The sequence below is a fragment of the Manis javanica genome, chromosome 12 (genome assembly GCF_040802235.1).
Source record: "Manis javanica isolate MJ-LG chromosome 12, MJ_LKY, whole genome shotgun sequence".
Lineage (NCBI taxonomy): Eukaryota > Metazoa > Chordata > Mammalia > Pholidota > Manidae > Manis > Manis javanica.
Window position 1 is genome coordinate 55,521,016 of NC_133167.1, and position 17,508 is coordinate 55,538,523.

At 40.3% G+C, this 17,508-nt stretch overlaps 1 protein-coding gene across 48 annotated transcripts in view; it reads left to right on the forward strand.

The window, feature by feature from the left end:
• TTN (titin) overlaps positions 1-17,508 on the forward strand; it is a 262,742-nt gene that overhangs the window by 230,567 nt on the left and 14,667 nt on the right. For all 48 annotated transcript variants that reach the window (XM_073218602.1, XM_073218615.1, XM_073218603.1 and 45 more), the window contains 24 exons: positions 347-643; positions 743-1,330; positions 1,425-1,727; positions 1,846-2,142; positions 3,499-3,786; positions 3,902-4,201; positions 4,445-4,747; positions 4,849-5,154; positions 5,266-7,032; positions 7,353-7,646; positions 8,337-8,624; positions 8,741-9,040; positions 9,144-11,210; positions 11,307-11,609; positions 11,706-12,011; positions 12,106-12,396; positions 12,484-12,780; positions 12,907-13,212; positions 14,093-14,398; positions 14,484-14,765; positions 14,937-15,530; positions 15,656-15,943; positions 16,049-16,348; positions 16,842-17,144. In XM_073218602.1, the coding sequence (XP_073074703.1) occupies positions 347-643; positions 743-1,330; positions 1,425-1,727; positions 1,846-2,142; positions 3,499-3,786; positions 3,902-4,201; positions 4,445-4,747; positions 4,849-5,154; positions 5,266-7,032; positions 7,353-7,646; positions 8,337-8,624; positions 8,741-9,040; positions 9,144-11,210; positions 11,307-11,609; positions 11,706-12,011; positions 12,106-12,396; positions 12,484-12,780; positions 12,907-13,212; positions 14,093-14,398; positions 14,484-14,765; positions 14,937-15,530; positions 15,656-15,943; positions 16,049-16,348; positions 16,842-17,144 (10,974 nt within the window). The remainder of the gene's footprint in view (positions 1-346; positions 644-742; positions 1,331-1,424; positions 1,728-1,845; positions 2,143-3,498; positions 3,787-3,901; positions 4,202-4,444; positions 4,748-4,848; positions 5,155-5,265; positions 7,033-7,352; positions 7,647-8,336; positions 8,625-8,740; positions 9,041-9,143; positions 11,211-11,306; positions 11,610-11,705; positions 12,012-12,105; positions 12,397-12,483; positions 12,781-12,906; positions 13,213-14,092; positions 14,399-14,483; positions 14,766-14,936; positions 15,531-15,655; positions 15,944-16,048; positions 16,349-16,841; positions 17,145-17,508) is intronic.

Genomic DNA, 17,508 nt, shown 5'->3' on the forward strand with positions numbered 1-17,508 from the left:
CTAAATTTGAGTGAACATACATAGTGTCTGTGCAGAAATAGTATGATGAAGTTTCTTACACGATAGTTCATCTCATCCTCATTTTTATACCCAAGACATATTTGGAATAAGTTTTATCATTTAAGCTGGTCATTTGGCACTCAATTTGAATTTGAACACTACATTAAGCTATGACACATAATGACAAAGCCTGAGGAAGTTTTAATAAAGCCTTAGCTCAGAAGCCAAATTAGTTAAATACAAAGAAAGACCTTCATTGAAATTTTTCTTTTGACAATGCAGCAAAAATACACTTAGAAAAAAAGTTGTAATAATCTTCCCTTTTACTTTTGTTTTACTTTCTTAGAAAAACCAAGCCCACCTGAAAAACTTGGAGTAACAAGTGTATCCAAAGATAGTGTTTCCCTGACCTGGTTGAGGCCAGAACATGATGGTGGAAGCAGAATTGTACACTATGTTGTGGAAGCACTAGAAAAAGGACAGAAAAATTGGGTTAAATGTGCAGTGGTAAAGCCAACCCATCACATTGTTTCTGGTCTAAGGGAGAATTCTGAATACTTCTTCCGGGTATTTGCTGAAAATCAAGCTGGTCTTAGTGACCCAAGGGAGCTTCTACTTCCCGTTCTTGTTAAGGAGCAACTCGGTATGACTAATTTTTTGTAGAAGCAAAATTTGAAGTGATTTGCATTGATATAAGTTAGAAACTCATTTTCACCTTCATTTGCAATACACTGTTTTTCAGAGCCACCTGAAATTGATATGAAGAATTTCCCAAGTCACACCGTATATGTGAGAGCTGGTTCAAACCTTAAAGTTGACATTCCAATTTCTGGAAAACCACTGCCCAAAGTGACCTTATGCAGAGATGGTATCCCCCTGAAAGCAACCACGAGATTTAATACTGAAATTACTGCTGAGAACCTGACCATCAATCTCAGAGAAAGCATCGCTACTGATGCTGGAAGATATGAGATCACTGCTGCCAACTCAAGTGGAACGACCAAAGCTTTCATTAACATCATTGTGCTGGACAGGCCTGGTCCCCCAACTGGCCCTGTTGTTGTTAGTGATGTAACTGAAGAAAGCGTGATTCTCAAATGGGAGCCACCTAAGTATGATGGTGGAAGTCAGGTTACCAATTACATTGTACTCAAGAGAGAGACAAATACTGCGGTCTGGGCTGAAGTGTCTGCGACAGTTGCAAGAACCGTGATTAAAGTCATGAAACTGACCACAGGAGAAGAGTACCAATTCCGCATAAAGGCAGAGAACCGCTTTGGCATCAGTGATCACATCGACTCAGCTTGTGTGACTGTCAAACTACCATACAGTATGTTGTCAAACTTTTCAAAGATCCCCAGGTTTTCATTTACATGAATGTTTTAAATGTCTGTATTAACCTGTGGGATTTCTCTCCTTTATAGCAACGCCTGGACCACCATCAACACCATGGGTCACTAATGTAACAAGAGAAAGCATCACTGTGGGCTGGCATGAACCAGTGTCCAATGGAGGCAGTGCAGTTATTGGCTATCACCTGGAAATGAAAGACAGAAACAGTATTTTATGGCATAAAGTCAACAAACTGATCATTCGCACAACTCACTTCAAAGTCACAACAATCAGTGCTGGACTCATTTATGAATTCAGGGTGTATGCAGAAAATGCTGCTGGTGTTGGAAAACCCAGCCATCCTTCTGAACCAGTGCTAGCCATTGATGCTTGTGGTATGTATTTGTCACCAGCAAGATGGTTCTGACTACTTAAAAAATGCAGATCTTATTCCTGCAAAGCAAAATTATGTTGATGTAAGTGCCACTAATCTGCTTTCTCTTATTGCCATAGAACCTCCAAGAAATCTCCGTGTCACTGATATTTCAAAGAACTCTGTCAACCTTTCATGGCAACAACCAGCGTTCGATGGAGGAAGCAAGATTACAGGCTACATTGTTGAGAGACGAGACCTTCCAGATGGCAGATGGACCAAGGCCAGCTTCACTAATGTTATCGAGACTCAGTTCACTGTCTCTGGCTTGACTCAGAATTCTCAGTATGAGTTCCGTGTCTTTGCCAGGAATGCAGTTGGTTCCATCAGCAATCCATCCGAGGTTGTAGGCCCTGTTACATGCATCGATTCTTATGGTAAGCATTTCCAGCACTTTGAATCCCAACAGCAGTTTAACTCAGTATTTTTTCTTCCCTTTTCTGGTCTTAACCTATAGAATAACTTTTGCAATGCACTTAGTCAGATATTTAGAAGAAATTATGAGCTAGCTGGGAGTCGGGAAAATTCCTTAATCTCTCGAGGCCTCTTGACATAACTGTAAAACATGAGATTTGGGCAACAGAGTATCTAAAGGCCTTCCCAACTTCTTTTGTGATTCTTTGATTGTATAAGTTGGTGCTTTTACTTTTCTGTTTTAAGCTATCAAAGTCAATAATTAAAAGCATGGTTGAGAGCCCAGATAATATTCCTCTTAAATAAGTGAAAGACTAAACAGAGATGTTAATGGTGGTAGTATTAGCAGCAGCTAACATTTACTGGGTACTTTCCCTGAATTCTCTCCCTGAGTTCTAGCTGCTCTAATATTAGCCCATTTTACAGAAGAGAAACTGAGGTTTATAGTGCTTCTGTAACTTCCCCAACATCAAGCAGCTCACTAGGGATACAGCAGGGATTCTAGACTCCAGAACTCTATGCTGCTGTCAATCCAAAATACACATACATACTTGCCATTCTTGGAAATAAGTGGCACATTCAACTCAACAGTGGCTTAAAAATCAAAATTTCATGAGCATTAGGTGCCCTTTGACACTTTTTCTAAAAGTTCCCCATTTTCAAGGAGGAGTCTATGATATCTGAACAAAAGTATCTACTCCCATCCTCATGCTGAGAATCCCAGGGCCCTTCTTTATGAATCAGGCCTTGTGGACTGAATCAGTATTTGTGAGACTGTGAATCAAATGAAATTTAGTTCTCGTTCTGAAAAGTTCTAAACAGTCTGGCAGAAAATCTATCCAGTGAAGAAGTATAGAGCTCTGCGAGTAGAGAATTCAGACTTCAAGGGTCTGATGATGTGAACTGCCGACATGTGGATAAAAGTGAACTGGAAAGGAAAAAATTAAAATAGAGGAAGAGGAAGGAGAATCTAGAATAAAAGAAAATGTATACTGCAGCTTCTTCAGTGATGTTCTCACTACCATGTCCCATTTCATCACTGGAATAGAATAGCTTAACCAGACTTTAAAATACATTTCAAAGGCATTTAAGTCCCTGTGCAGTTAGTTCAGCATCACTGGGATACAGAGTTTGCTCCCAATCTTTCTTCCCCATTTGGGATAAAACAATGGCTTATAAATTTCAATGTTTAAAATAATAAATATATAGGATTACAACTACTGTGTGTATGTGCATAATTTAATAAAGGCCAGTGACTTTACTTTGAAGTGGTTGCATTTTTTTTTTCAGCCTTGTGATCTTTTAAATATTTCTTGCAGGTGGTCCTGTAATTGATTTGCCTCTAGAATACACAGAAGTTGTCAAATACAGAGCAGGTACTTCTGTGAAGCTCAGAGCTGGCATTTCTGGCAAACCTGAGCCTACAATAGAGTGGTATAAAGATGATAAAGAGTTACAAACCAATGCACTACTATGTGTCGAAAATACTACTGACCTGGCATCTATACTCATCAAAGATGCAAATCGCCTAAATACTGGAAGATATGAATTAAAACTAAGGAATGCCATGGGCTCAGCCTCAGCCACCATCAGAGTCCAGATCCTTGGTAGGTGCTAAACACAGGCCAACAACGTATTTTGTTTGCCTAAAAGATGGGAATTTTTAATTATCAGGCTTTTAAAAAGTGCTAACAATATATTGTTTTGTTCTTTCATTGACAGACAAACCAGGACCTCCAGGTGGGCCAATTGAATTTAAGACTGTCACTGCTGAAAAGATAACTCTTCTCTGGCGGCCGCCAGTGGATGATGGCGGTGCAAAAATTACTCATTACATTGTGGAAAAACGTGAGACAAGCCGTGTTGTGTGGTCTGTGGTATCTGAAAATTTGGAAGAGTGCATCATTACAACCACTAAAATTATCAAAGGAAATGAATATGTCTTCCGGGTTCGAGCCGTGAACAAATATGGAATTGGAGATCCACTGGAATCTGATCCAGTGGTAGCAAAGAATGCATTTGGTGAGATATGATTCATCCAAAGACTGCAAACACTTGAAATTTTTTTAAATGAACATAAACTATTCTGTTAACTTAGAATAATTTTGATTCTCTTTTGTCTTACATCTCTTAAATCATCCTTTTCATAAGGTAGAAAGTACAGTAAGTGAAGCCAATATTCTTGGACAGGACTTGTAGACTGAAAGGTAGAATTTATCAGTTATGTTGATCCTTTGAACTCATTTTCCTTTCCTTTCTAAATAGTTACTCCTGGGCCTCCAAGCATACCTGAAGTGACAAAGATTACCAGAAATTCAATGACTGTTGTATGGAGCAGGCCAGTTGCAGATGGTGGCAGTGAAATAAGTGGCTATTTCCTTGAGAAACGAGACAAGAAGAGCCTAGGATGGTTTAAAGTCCTAAAGGAGACTATCCGTGATACCAGAGAGAAAGTGACAGGACTCACAGAAAATAGTGACTATCAATACCGAGTTTGTGCTGTAAATGCTGCTGGACAGGGTCCATTTTCTGAACCATCTGACTTCTACAAAGCTGCTGACCCTATTGGTAAGTGCTCATAATGCAGCACGTTCACTTGTATCTTCTTCTTTCATGTCACTATATCACACCTGACTGTGTAATCACTGTGCTGTGAATGATCATTCCAGATCCTCCAGGCCCACCAGCTAAGATAAGAATCGCAGATTCAACTAAATCATCCATCACTCTTGGCTGGAGTAAACCTGTCTATGATGGGGGCAGTGCTGTTACTGGATATGTCATCTCAATGAGACAAGGAGAGGATGAGGAATGGACCATTGTTTCTACCAAAGGAGAGGTTAGAACTACGGAATATGTGATATCTAACCTGAAACCTGGAGTAAATTACTACTTCCAGGTATCTGCTCTAAACTGTGCTGGACAAGGAGAACCTATAGAAATGACTGAACCGGTACAAGCTAAAGATATACTTGGTATGTGCCTACTGGTATGACTGTGTGTGCATGTGTTTATTAAAGTACTTCTAGAAAATCACTCATTTTCTTGCTTAAAATTGATTGTGTATGTCCATTTTATGCCTACAGAGGAACCAGAGATCGACCTAGATGTGGCTCTCAGAACCTCCATTATAGCGAAGGCTGGTGAAGATGTACAAGTGTGGATTCCCTTCAAAGGCAGACCTCCACCTACTGTCACATGGAGAAAAGATGAGAGGAATCTTGGCAGTGATGCCAGATACAACATTCAGAACACTGATTCATCTTCATTACTCATTATTCCTCAAGTTACTCGCAACGACACAGGAAAATATATTCTCACAATAGAAAATGGAGTTGGTCAACCAAAGTCTTCAACTGTGAGTGTGAAAGTACTTGATACACCAGCTGCCTGCCAGAAGCTACAACTTAAACATGTTTCTCGAGGCACAGTCACTTTGTTCTGGGATCCTCCTCTCATTGATGGAGGATCTCCCATAATTAATTATGTCATTGAAAAGAGAGATGCCACAAAGAGAACATGGTCTTCAGTGTCACACAAATGTTCCAGTACAACCTTTAAGGTAATGGATTTGTCAGAGAAAACTCCATTCTTCTTCAGAGTTCTTGCAGAAAATGAAATTGGAATCGGGGAGCCCTGTGAAAGCACAGAGCCAGTGAAAGCTGCTGAAGTACCAGCTCCTATACGTGACCTCTCAGTCAAAGATTCAACGAACACTTCTGTTACCCTGCACTGGACCAAGCCTGACTTTGATGGTGGTAGCGTCATCACAGATTATGTTGTGGAAAGGAAAGGCAAAGGCGAACAAACCTGGTCACATGCTGGCCTAAGTAAGACATGTGAAATTGAGGTCAGCCAACTCAAGGAACAGTCAGTCCTGGAATTCAGAGTGTCTGCCAAAAATGAGAAAGGATTGAGTGATGCTGTGACTATTGGGCCAGTTACAGTAAAAGAACTTATAATTACACCTGAAGTTGACCTGTCCGATATCCCTGGGGCACTAGTCACTGTGAGAATTGGGCACAATGTGCACCTTGAATTACCTTATAAAGGAAAACCCAAACCATCTATCACTTGGCTGAAAGATGGTTTACCTTTGAAAGAAAGTGAATATGTTCGCTTCAGTAAAACTGAAAACAAAATTATTTTGAATATTAAGAATATCAAGAAGGAGAATGGAGGGAAATATTCCATTATACTTGATAATGCCGTCTGTAGAAACTCATTTCCCATTACAGTCATCACGCTTGGCCCACCATCAAAACCCAAAGGACCCATTCGATTTGATGAAATCAAGGCTGACAGTGTCATCATGTCTTGGGATGTGCCTGAAGATGATGGAGGAGGAGAAATTACTTGTTACAGCATTGAGAAGCGGGAAGCTTCACAAACTAATTGGAAGATGGTGTGTTCAAGTGTTGCCAGGACAAGTTTCAAGGTTTCTAATCTAGTCAAAGATTCTGAATACCAGTTCAGAGTTAGGGCAGAAAACAGATATGGAGTCAGCCAGCCGCTTGTCTCAAACATTATAGTGGCAAGACACCATTTCAGGATTCCAGGTCCCCCGGGAAAGCCAGTAATATACAATGTGACTTCTGATGGCATGTCACTAACTTGGGATGCTCCAGTTTATGATGGTGGTTCAGAAGTTACTGGATTCCATGTTGAAAAGAAAGAAAGAAATAGCATCCTCTGGCAAAGAGTTAATATATCACCAGTATCTGGAAGAGAATACAGAGCTACTGGACTAATAGAAGGCCTGGATTACCAGTTCCGTGTATATGCTGAAAATTCTGCCGGCCTAAGCTCACCTAGTGACCCGAGCAAATTTACCTTAGCTGTTTCTCCAGTAGGTAAGTGATGAATATAAATTCAAATATATTTAATTCACCAACTGAACATATTAGTAACAAATTAAAACTGCTTTTTCCTCCACGTATCACCTTCTCACATCTCACAAGATGTCAGTAGAAAGCTGACCAACTAATGCAAGGAGGAGGATTTTAAATGAGTCTAATGAAGTGATTCAAAGTTCTAAGGACTACGATACAAAAAACTGAAATTAATGGTTAACATGAGCTTGGGGGACTTATTCATTTTATTTTTCTTCCACTGATGATTAAGAGCTGATTACAGAAATAATGATGTGTTTGATTTGCATATAACTCTTTAGACCCACCTGGCACTCCTGACTACATCGATGTCACTCGGGAAACCATCACACTTAAATGGAGCCCGCCATTGCGTGACGGGGGCAGTAAGATCGTGGCCTACAGCATTGAGAAACGGCAAGGGGATGATCGTTGGGTCAGATGCAACTTCACTGACATCAGTGAATGTCAGTACACAGTTACAGGACTTAGTCCTGGGGATCGATATGAGTTCAGGATAATTGCAAGAAATGCTGTTGGAACTATAAGCCCACCCTCACAGTCTTCTGGCATTATTATGACAAGAGATGAGAATGGTAAGTATTTTCAACTGATTTCCAGAGTGAGTAGGAGCATTCATATTTCTAAAAATTATTTTTGGCCCCTGGTCTGTAAAATGGGAACAAGAACATCATTTCATACAGATGACCCAAGGCTATCAGTGGATGAATTAGATTTCCTACTTTTCAGATGAAGAGAAGGAAAAACTGTAACTGGCATCAGTTCTTTTTACTATATCTGTTATTTCACTCCATTCCCAGATTGGCAGGCCAGTGAGAATGAGTTTTTAGTTTTGTAACTTCGGTCATTTATAACAAATAAAAAGAAAGGTTCTGAAGAATAATTGTCCATCTTTACTAAAGCTACTAAAATATAACACCCAGCCAAAAGCACAGTCATCAACTTGCTTGAGTGCAGCTGATGGCCTCTTCCAGCAACTTGTTTGAATATGCAGTTGTATTAGAAAGTAAATTATCTGTGAATATTTAGTTTCTCATTTTAAAAATGGCAGTGCAAGATTATAAAATGACAGATGTAAAGAAAATAACCTAGTAACATGTAAATGGTGAATCCCATAATCTAAATTTGCAGCTATTAGTTCTACTTTCAAAATAACCTTTGGTAACATAATTACCTTACAGGCTTCATGATATGGCACTAATGAAAAACATGTTTATGTCTTCATCAAGCCAAACTAATACATATCATTTCTATTTCTTGTACAGTTCCACCAACAGTAGAGTTTGGCCCTGAGTACTTTGATGGTCTCACTGTTAAGTCTGGAGAGAGCCTTAGAATTAAAGCTTTGGTAGAAGGACGACCAGTACCTCGCATAACTTGGTTCAGAGATGGAGTAGAAATTGAAAAGAAGATGAATATGGAAATAACTCATGTCCTTGGATCCACCAGCCTCTTTGTTAGAGATGCTACTCGAGACCATCGTGGTATATATAGTGTGGAAGCAAAAAATGCATCTGGCTCTGCAAAGGCAGAACTTACAGTGAAAGTACAAGGTACTTCTAAAATAACTTCTTAATCCTACAATTTTCGGGGTTGGATTAGAGACATGCCTTGTTGCATTTTAAGGGACAATGAAAAAGAAACTAACTCTGGAACCCTTTTCTTATAGACACACCAGGAAAACCAGTTGGTCCAATAAGATTCACCAATATTACTGGTGAGAAGATGACTCTGTGGTGGGATGCTCCACTCAATGATGGCTGTGCTCCTGTGACTCACTACATCATTGAAAAACGGGAAACCAGCAGACTTGCTTGGGCACTAATTGAGGATAATTGTGAAGCCCACAGCTATACTGCCATTAAACTAATAAATGGCAATGAATACCAGTTCCGTGTTTCTGCAGTTAACAAGTTTGGTGTTGGCAGGCCACTTGATTCTGACCCAGTGGTTGCTCAAATACAATACAGTAAGTGTTTGTTTTTACTAAATGGTACTATGTCATAAGGTTAACTTCCAAACAAACGTGTCTAATTGGTTTCTTGCTTGCTTGCTTGCTTTTCATTTTACAGCTATTCCCGATGCCCCTGGCACTCCAGAACCTAGTAATGTAACAGGCAATAGCATTACCCTGACATGGGCAAGGCCAGAATCAGATGGTGGCAATGATATTCAACAGTATATCCTCGAAAGAAGAGAAAAGAAAAGCACACGATGGGTAAAAGTGATCAGCAAACGACCTATCTCTGAGACAAGATTCAAAGTCACTGGTCTGACAGAAGGCAATGAGTATGAATTCCATGTCATGGCTGAAAATGCTGCAGGAGTAGGACCTGCAAGTGGTATCTCAAGACTAATCAAATGTAGAGAGCCAGTCAGCCCACCAAGTGCTCCCACTGTGGTCAAAGTGACAGATACATCAAAGACAACTGTGAGCTTACAATGGTCTAAGCCAGTGTTTGATGGAGGCTTGGAAATAATTGGGTATATTATTGAGATGTGCAAAGCTGACTTAGGGGACTGGCACAAGGTGAATACAGAGGCATGCGTGAAAACAAGATACACAGTCACCGATCTAGAAGCAGGTGAAGAATACAAATTCCGGGTTAGTGCTATCAATGGTGCTGGAAAAGGAGACAGCTGTGAAGTAACTGGCACAATTAAAGCAGTCGACCGATTAACAGCTCCTGAATTAGACATCGATGCCAACTTCAAGCAAACTCATGTTGTTAGAGCTGGGGCCAGTATTCGCCTCTTCATTGCCTACCAGGGTAGACCAACTCCTACAGCAGTGTGGAGCAAAGCAGACTCTAACCTTAGCATCCGTGCTGATATCCATACAACAGACTCCTTCAGCACCCTCACTGTGGAAAATTGCAACAGAAATGACGCAGGGAAATACACCTTCACTGTGGAAAACAACAGTGGTAGTAAGTCGATCACATTCACTGTAAAGGTACTAGACTCTCCAGGCCCGCCTGGCCCAATTACTTTCAAGGATGTGACCCGGGGATCTGTTACATTGATGTGGGATGCTCCTCTGCTTGATGGTGGTGCCCGAATCCATCACTATGTGGTAGAGAAACGAGAAGCAAGTCGCCGTAGCTGGCAGGTTATCAGTGAAAAATGCATTCGTCAGATCCTCAAAGTCTGTGATCTAGTAGAAGGCGTTCCATACTATTTCCGTGTTTCTGCAGAAAATGAGTATGGTGTTGGTGAACCCTATGAAATGTCAGAGCCAGTGGTAGCCACGGAACAGCCTGCTCCACCTAAGAGACTTGATATTGTTGACACAAGCAAATCTTCTGTAGTCTTAGCTTGGCTTAAGCCTGACCATGATGGAGGCAGCCGGATCACTGGCTACCTGCTTGAAATGAGACAAAAGGGATCTGACTTCTGGGTTGTGGCTGGCCATACCAAACAGCTGACGTTCACAGCAGAGCGCCTTGTGGAGAACACAGAATATGAATTCCGTGTGAAGGCCAAGAATGATGCTGGCTATAGCGAACCCAGGGAAGCCTTCTCCTCTGTCATCATCAAGGAGCCACAAATTGAGCCCACTGCTGATCTCACTGGAATTACCAATCAGCTCATAACTTGCAAAGCAGGAAGCACATTTACCATTGATGTGCCAATCACTGGTCGTCCTGCCCCCAAAGTAACATGGAAGCTCGAAGAAATGAGACTTAAGGAGACAGACCGAGTGAGTATCACAACAACAAAAGACAGAACCACCCTGTCTGTAAAAGAGAGCATGAGAGGTGACTCTGGAAGATACTTCTTGACCCTGGAAAATACAGCTGGTGTTAAAACATTTACCATCACTGTTGTGGTCATTGGAAGACCAGGTCCAGTAACTGGCCCCATCGAGGTCTCATCTGTCTCAGCTGAATCATGTGTCCTGTCATGGGCTGAACCTAAAGATGATGGAGGCACTGATATTACTAATTACATAGTTGAAAAGCGTGAGTCGGGTACAACAGCTTGGCAGCTTGTCAATTCTAGTGTCAAGCGCACTCAGATTAAAGTCACTCATCTCACAAAATACATGGAATATTCTTTCCGTGTCAGTTCAGAGAACAGATTCGGTGTCAGCAAGCCTCTAGAATCAGCACCAGTAGTTGCAGAGCATCCATTTGGTAAGAACAATAAAAATCATATTGGGGGTCTTTCATTATATTTCCCCTGAATTTGATAAATTGTATATTATATTTGATACTTTTGTTTATACTTAGTTCCGCCAAGTGCTCCTACCAGACCTGAAGTCTACTACGTGTCAGCCAATGCCATGTCTATTCGCTGGGAAGAGCCTTACCATGATGGTGGCAGTAAAATCATTGGCTACTGGGTTGAGAAGAAAGAACGTAACACCATTCTCTGGGTGAAAGAAAACAAAGTGCCATGTTTAGAGTGCAACTACAAAGTGACCGGTTTAGTAGAAGGACTGGAATATCAGTTCAGAACATATGCACTCAATGCTGCAGGGGTTAGCAAAGCCAGTGAAGCCTCAAGACCTATGATGGCCCAAAACCCAGTTGGTATGTTTATCAAAACTTGATGGTACATTTATTATTATTATACTGGTACCATAAGAATTCAGTCATATTTTTTAACTAATTTCGCATCCCTTCCAGATCCACCAGGAAGACCAGAGGTGACAGATGTCACAAGATCAACAGTCTCACTGATTTGGTCTGCCCCAGTATATGATGGAGGCAGCAAGGTTGTGGGCTACATCATAGAGCGCAAGCCAGTCAGTGAAGTTGGAGATGGTCGCTGGCTGAAGTGCAACTATACCATCGTATCTGATAATTTCTTCACCGTGACTGCTCTTAGTGAAGGAGACACTTATGAATTCCGTGTGTTGGCCAAGAATGCAGCAGGTGTAATCAGCAAAGGATCAGAATCTACAGGCCCCGTCACTTGCCGAGATGAATATGGTAAAAAATAGACAATGTTCTCCTTTTAAAATAGCACAATTTATGTGAAAATAAACTGATACATATTCATTCACCTCTATTTTGCCTATGACAGCTCCCCCGAAAGCTGAACTGGATGCCAGATTACAGGGTGATCTGGTTACCATCAGAGCAGGCTCAGATCTCGTTCTTGATGCGGCAGTTGGTGGCAAACCTGAACCCAAAATCATCTGGACCAAAGGAGACAAGGAACTAGATCTCTGTGAAAAAATATCTTTGCAGTATACTGGCAAACGAGCAACTGCTGTGATCAAGTTCTGTGACAGAAGTGACAGTGGAAAATACACTTTAACAGTGAAGAATGCCAGTGGGACCAAGGCCGTGTCTGTCATCGTCAAAGTTCTTGGTAAGCCTGTCAAAGAGTCTTCTATTTTTACATTTTGAGTGTGGGCAGATGAATCTTCATCATTCTTTGTCATCACACCTGTTTCAGATTCCCCTGGCCCATGTGGAAAGCTAACTGTCAGCAGAGTAACAGAGGAAAAGTGTACTTTAGCCTGGAGCCTTCCTCAAGAAGATGGAGGAGCAGAAATAACTCACTACGTCGTGGAAAGACGTGAGACTAGCAGGCTCAACTGGGTGATTGTTGAAGGCGAATGCCCAACCCTATCCTATGTAGTTACCAGACTCATCAAGAACAATGAATATATATTCCGAGTGCGGGCCGTAAACAAATATGGCCTTGGTGTGCCTGTTGAATCAGAGCCAATTGTAGCCAGAAACTCATTCAGTGAGTATTAAAGCTTTTAATCAACTTGGTAGTTAAAATGTAATGGGATGGGGAGAGAAGAGTACTTGTAACAATAGTGGTTTTGTTCAATGTTAATCATCCTTATTTTCATAAAAATATAAACAGCTATTCCATCACAACCTGGAATACCTGAAGAAGTTGGAGCTGGCAAAGAGCATATCATTATTCAATGGATAAAACCTGAATCTGATGGTGGCAATGAGATCAGCAACTATCTAGTAGACAAACGTGAGAAAAAGAGCTTGCGCTGGACACGTGTGAACAAAGACTATGTGGTGTACGATACCAGGCTGAAGGTGACTGGCCTGATGGAAGGCTGTGATTACCAGTTCCGGGTAACCGCAGTGAATGCTGCTGGGAACAGTGAACCCAGCGAAGCTTCCAACTTTATTTCATGCAGAGAACCATCATGTAAGTTCCAAAAATCATGCATATAATGCCCATTAAAACTATATTACAAATAATTTTCAACAAGCCATTTCCAAGAACTTGCAGAATTAGTGGTCTAGAAAAGCATACATTATTAAAGGGATCTTAATATAGCTCAGTCAAACAATATTTTAACTACTGCTTCTGTTCATAAGTTAGCAATTATATCACTAAAAACTGTATTTACAGTATTTTCCAATTGATGAAAAAAATAGTTACTACCAATATGAATAGATGTATTTCATAAATCTTCCTAAGAATGGATAAAAATGCATTATAGTGATAATGACTGTGAAAAGAAAAAAAAGACAAAGTCTCTCTTAAGAAGAGGCTTAGTAGAATGTAAAGTACTTACTTTAGTAAGTACCTAACAAAATAATTGTCACAAGAGATTAAAAATAAGTGGCAAACCTTGGTACAGAGCTTGAGCCCAAGAACTAAAGAAAAATCACTGGGACTGAATAGGGAAGCAGAAGAAATTTACCCCTGTGCTCATTAGAAATGTGATGGTAACAAGTGAAATTAGCCCTGTGAAAGATGAGTAACTAAAGAAAATCCCTGAGAACAGATACTTTAAGCAGGAGCTTAGCTGGAAGAACATAGCACAGCTAGCCAAAGTAGTTGCAAAGAAATATCCACCTTTCCAAAGAGGTTTCATTCTCAACATAATAATAATAATAATTGTGATAATAGAGCATATAGTGCTGTCTTATAATATCAGAAGAGCCCAATTACAAAGATTATCTTGGTGAGTTGTGAACAAAGAACAATAATGCATATGTGAGTCTTGAAAATCAAAAATATAAATCTCAAAGCTTCCTTACTTGTATAATATCTGCATCCCCCTTTTTAAATGCCATAGATATCCCTGGGCCACCTTCTGCTCCAAGAGTTGTGGATACCACCAAGCGCAGCATCAGTTTGGCATGGACCAAGTCCATGTATGATGGTGGTGCTGACATCATAGGCTATGTTCTTGAAATGCAAGAGAAGGACACTGATCAGTGGTACAGAGTGCATACCAATGCCACAATAAGAAATACTGAATTCACTGTGCCAGACCTTAAAACAGGCCAGAAATACTCCTTCAGAGTTGCTGCTGTGAATGTGAATGGTATGAGTGAATACAGCGAGTCAACTGCTGAAATTGAGCCCGTGGAAAGACTAGGTATTTATGATACAAGCTTATAGGTTAATTATTTTCTCATCATACCTATTCATGAATTAATTAAACTTTGGCATTTACTTTCCAGAAATACCAGATCTTGAGCTTTCAGATGATTTAAAGAAAACTGTGACCATCAGAGCTGGGGCCTCCTTACGTCTGATGGTGTCTGTATCTGGAAGACCAACTCCTGTCATCACATGGAGCAAGAAGGGCATTGACCTTGCAAACCGGGCAATTATTGACACCACTGAGAGTTACTCTTTACTTATCGTGGATAAAGTTAACCGATATGATGCTGGAAAATACACCATTGAAGCTGAAAATCAATCTGGGAAGAAATCAGCAACCGTCCTTGTTAAAGTATATGGTAAGTATTTGACTCAAAATTAACAATGCTGTGAGTAGATTATTTAAAAAGCTATACCTTGACATAGATTGATGACCTCTGTAGAGAGGAACCACAGTGAATGTATTTTTTTGAAAAATAAATTCAACAATCAAGCAAATAAGAAGTATGGACACTTCATTCTTTTTTTAGATACTCCTGGTCCTTGTCCTTCGGTGAGAGTTAAGGAAGTATCAAGAGATTCTGTGACCATTACTTGGGAAATTCCCACAACTGATGGAGGAGCACCTGTCAACAATTATATTATTGAGAAGCGTGAAGCTGCCATGAGAGCATTCAAAACAGTAACTACCAAATGCAGCAAAACACTGTACCGAATTTCTGGACTTGTAGAAGGAACCATGTATTATTTCAGAGTATTGCCAGAAAATATTTATGGCATTGGAGAACCTTGTGAAACATCGGATGCAGTTCTGGTCTCAGAAGTACCTTTGGTACCCACAAAGCTAGAAGTGGTTGATGTCACCAAATCAACTGTTACTCTTGCCTGGGAAAAACCACTCTATGATGGCGGCAGCCGGCTCACTGGATATGTTCTTGAGGCCTGCAAAGCTGGCACTGAGAGATGGATGAAGGTTGTCACCTTAAAATCCACAGTCCTAGAACACACTGTTATTTCCTTAAATGAAGGTGAACAGTATTTATTTAGAGTAAGGGCACAAAATGAGAAAGGTGTGTCAGAAGCAAGAGAGATTGTCACAGCTGTAACAGTACAAGACCTCAGAGGTATGTACCAAATCACCAAAAAAATAGCAATCATAGTAAAGTAAAAAAAACAAAAAAAAAACACAATTCGTGACACTTTATCATTAGAAATGATTAAAAATAAATGCCTGCTTTCTTTCTCATAGTGTTGCCAACAATCGATCTTTCTATAATGCCTCAAAAGACCATCCATGTCCCAGCCGGCAGACCGGTTGAGCTGGTGATACCCATCGCTGGTCGTCCACCTCCTACTGCTTCCTGGTTCTTTGCTGGTTCTAAACTAAAAGAGTCAGAGCGTGTCATAGTTGAAACTCATACTAAAGTAGCTAAATTAACCATCCGTGAAACCACTATCAGAGATACTGGAGAATATACACTTGAATTGAAGAATGTAACTGGAACAACATCAGAGACCATTAAAGTTATCATTCTGGGTAAGGATGTGTGACAAGGGCACTAGCAAGTTGTTGCTGATATTCAGTCACCCAATTTTGATTTGAGGTGAAAATTAATTTCCTGGATTTCTTTCCTGTTCACAGACAAGCCTGGTCCACCAACTGGGCCTATCAAGATTGATGACATTGATGCTACTTCAATTACCATTTCCTGGGAACCACCTGAATTGGATGGTGGTGCTCCACTAAGTGGCTATGTGGTAGAACAACGTGATGCCCATCGTCCAGGATGGCTGCCAGTGTCTGAATCAGTGACTAGAACGACATTTAGGTTTACCAGACTCACCGAAGGAAACGAGTATGTGTTCCGCGTGGCTGCAACAAACCGCTTCGGCATCGGCTCTTACTTGCAATCTGAGGTCATAGAGTGTCGCAGTAGTATCAGTAAGTCCTTCCGCCATTCTCCCCATCTCTGTTCTAAATGCTAACAAAAAGGAATTTGTTTTTAATCTGCCCTAACATAAGTAAAAATAGGTCACAAAATTAACCCCAAGGTGTTTCTAAGGTTTCTTAAGCCTCTGTTTCTTGGAGGTCTTTAAAATGATTGGTTTGGCTTTTTTTTTTTTTAATGGCAGATAGGAGGAAGTCGTTAGAGAGGGAGGGAGTGGGGAAGGGGAAGGGAAGGTGGGAAAGAGGGAAGAAATGGAAGGACTGGCTGTTATAATGAGAAAAAAATAAAGAATACATACTTAATAAATATATATAAAATTGAGGAAAATGAGGAACAGCAAGAAAAGTTCAGAAATGAAAACACTGGAAAAATATTCTTAAGACAAGAGTCATGTGGTATTCAAAAAGCTAAAACATACTTATACAAATGTATGAGTCTTTAATTTATTCATGTTGCCATATTGTGTTTACCTCTGTCTTGTTGCAGGTATTCCTGGACCTCCAGAAACATTACAGATATTCGATGTCTCCCGTGATGGCATGACCCTTACTTGGTATCCCCCAGAAAATGACGGTGGCTCCCAAGTGACTGGATATATTGTGGAGCGCAAGGAAGTGAGAGCAGACCGATGGGTCCGTGTAAATAAAGTGCCAGTGACAATGACACGGTACCGTTCCACTGGCCTTATTGAAGGCTTGGAATATGAACACCGTGTCACAGCCATTAATGTGAGAGGAACTGGAAAACCAAGTCGTCCTTCCAAACCCATTGTCGCCATGGATCCAATAGGTAAATATGTTTTGTTCAACTCAAGTTTATTGAGGTATAATTTAATGTAGTAAAATTCACCTTTCTGAAATATGTAAATTCAGTAAGTTTTGAAAAATGCTCTATTGTATACCACCAGAATCAAAACATAGAATATTGCCTTTAGCTCAAAAGTCACCTGTGTTCCTTTGACATCAATCAGTCCCTAGCATCTTTTGGCAAATTACTTTTTATAGAGTCAAAAAAGAGGAGGACATTCTCTTTAAAATGGGACTCAAAATATATGCCATATGTCACAGTTAAAATTTTAAACAAGCTAATATTTCTGAAAGCACTTTAAAAACGAATGATAAATGTAAAATAGCAGCAGTGACCATAAAACACA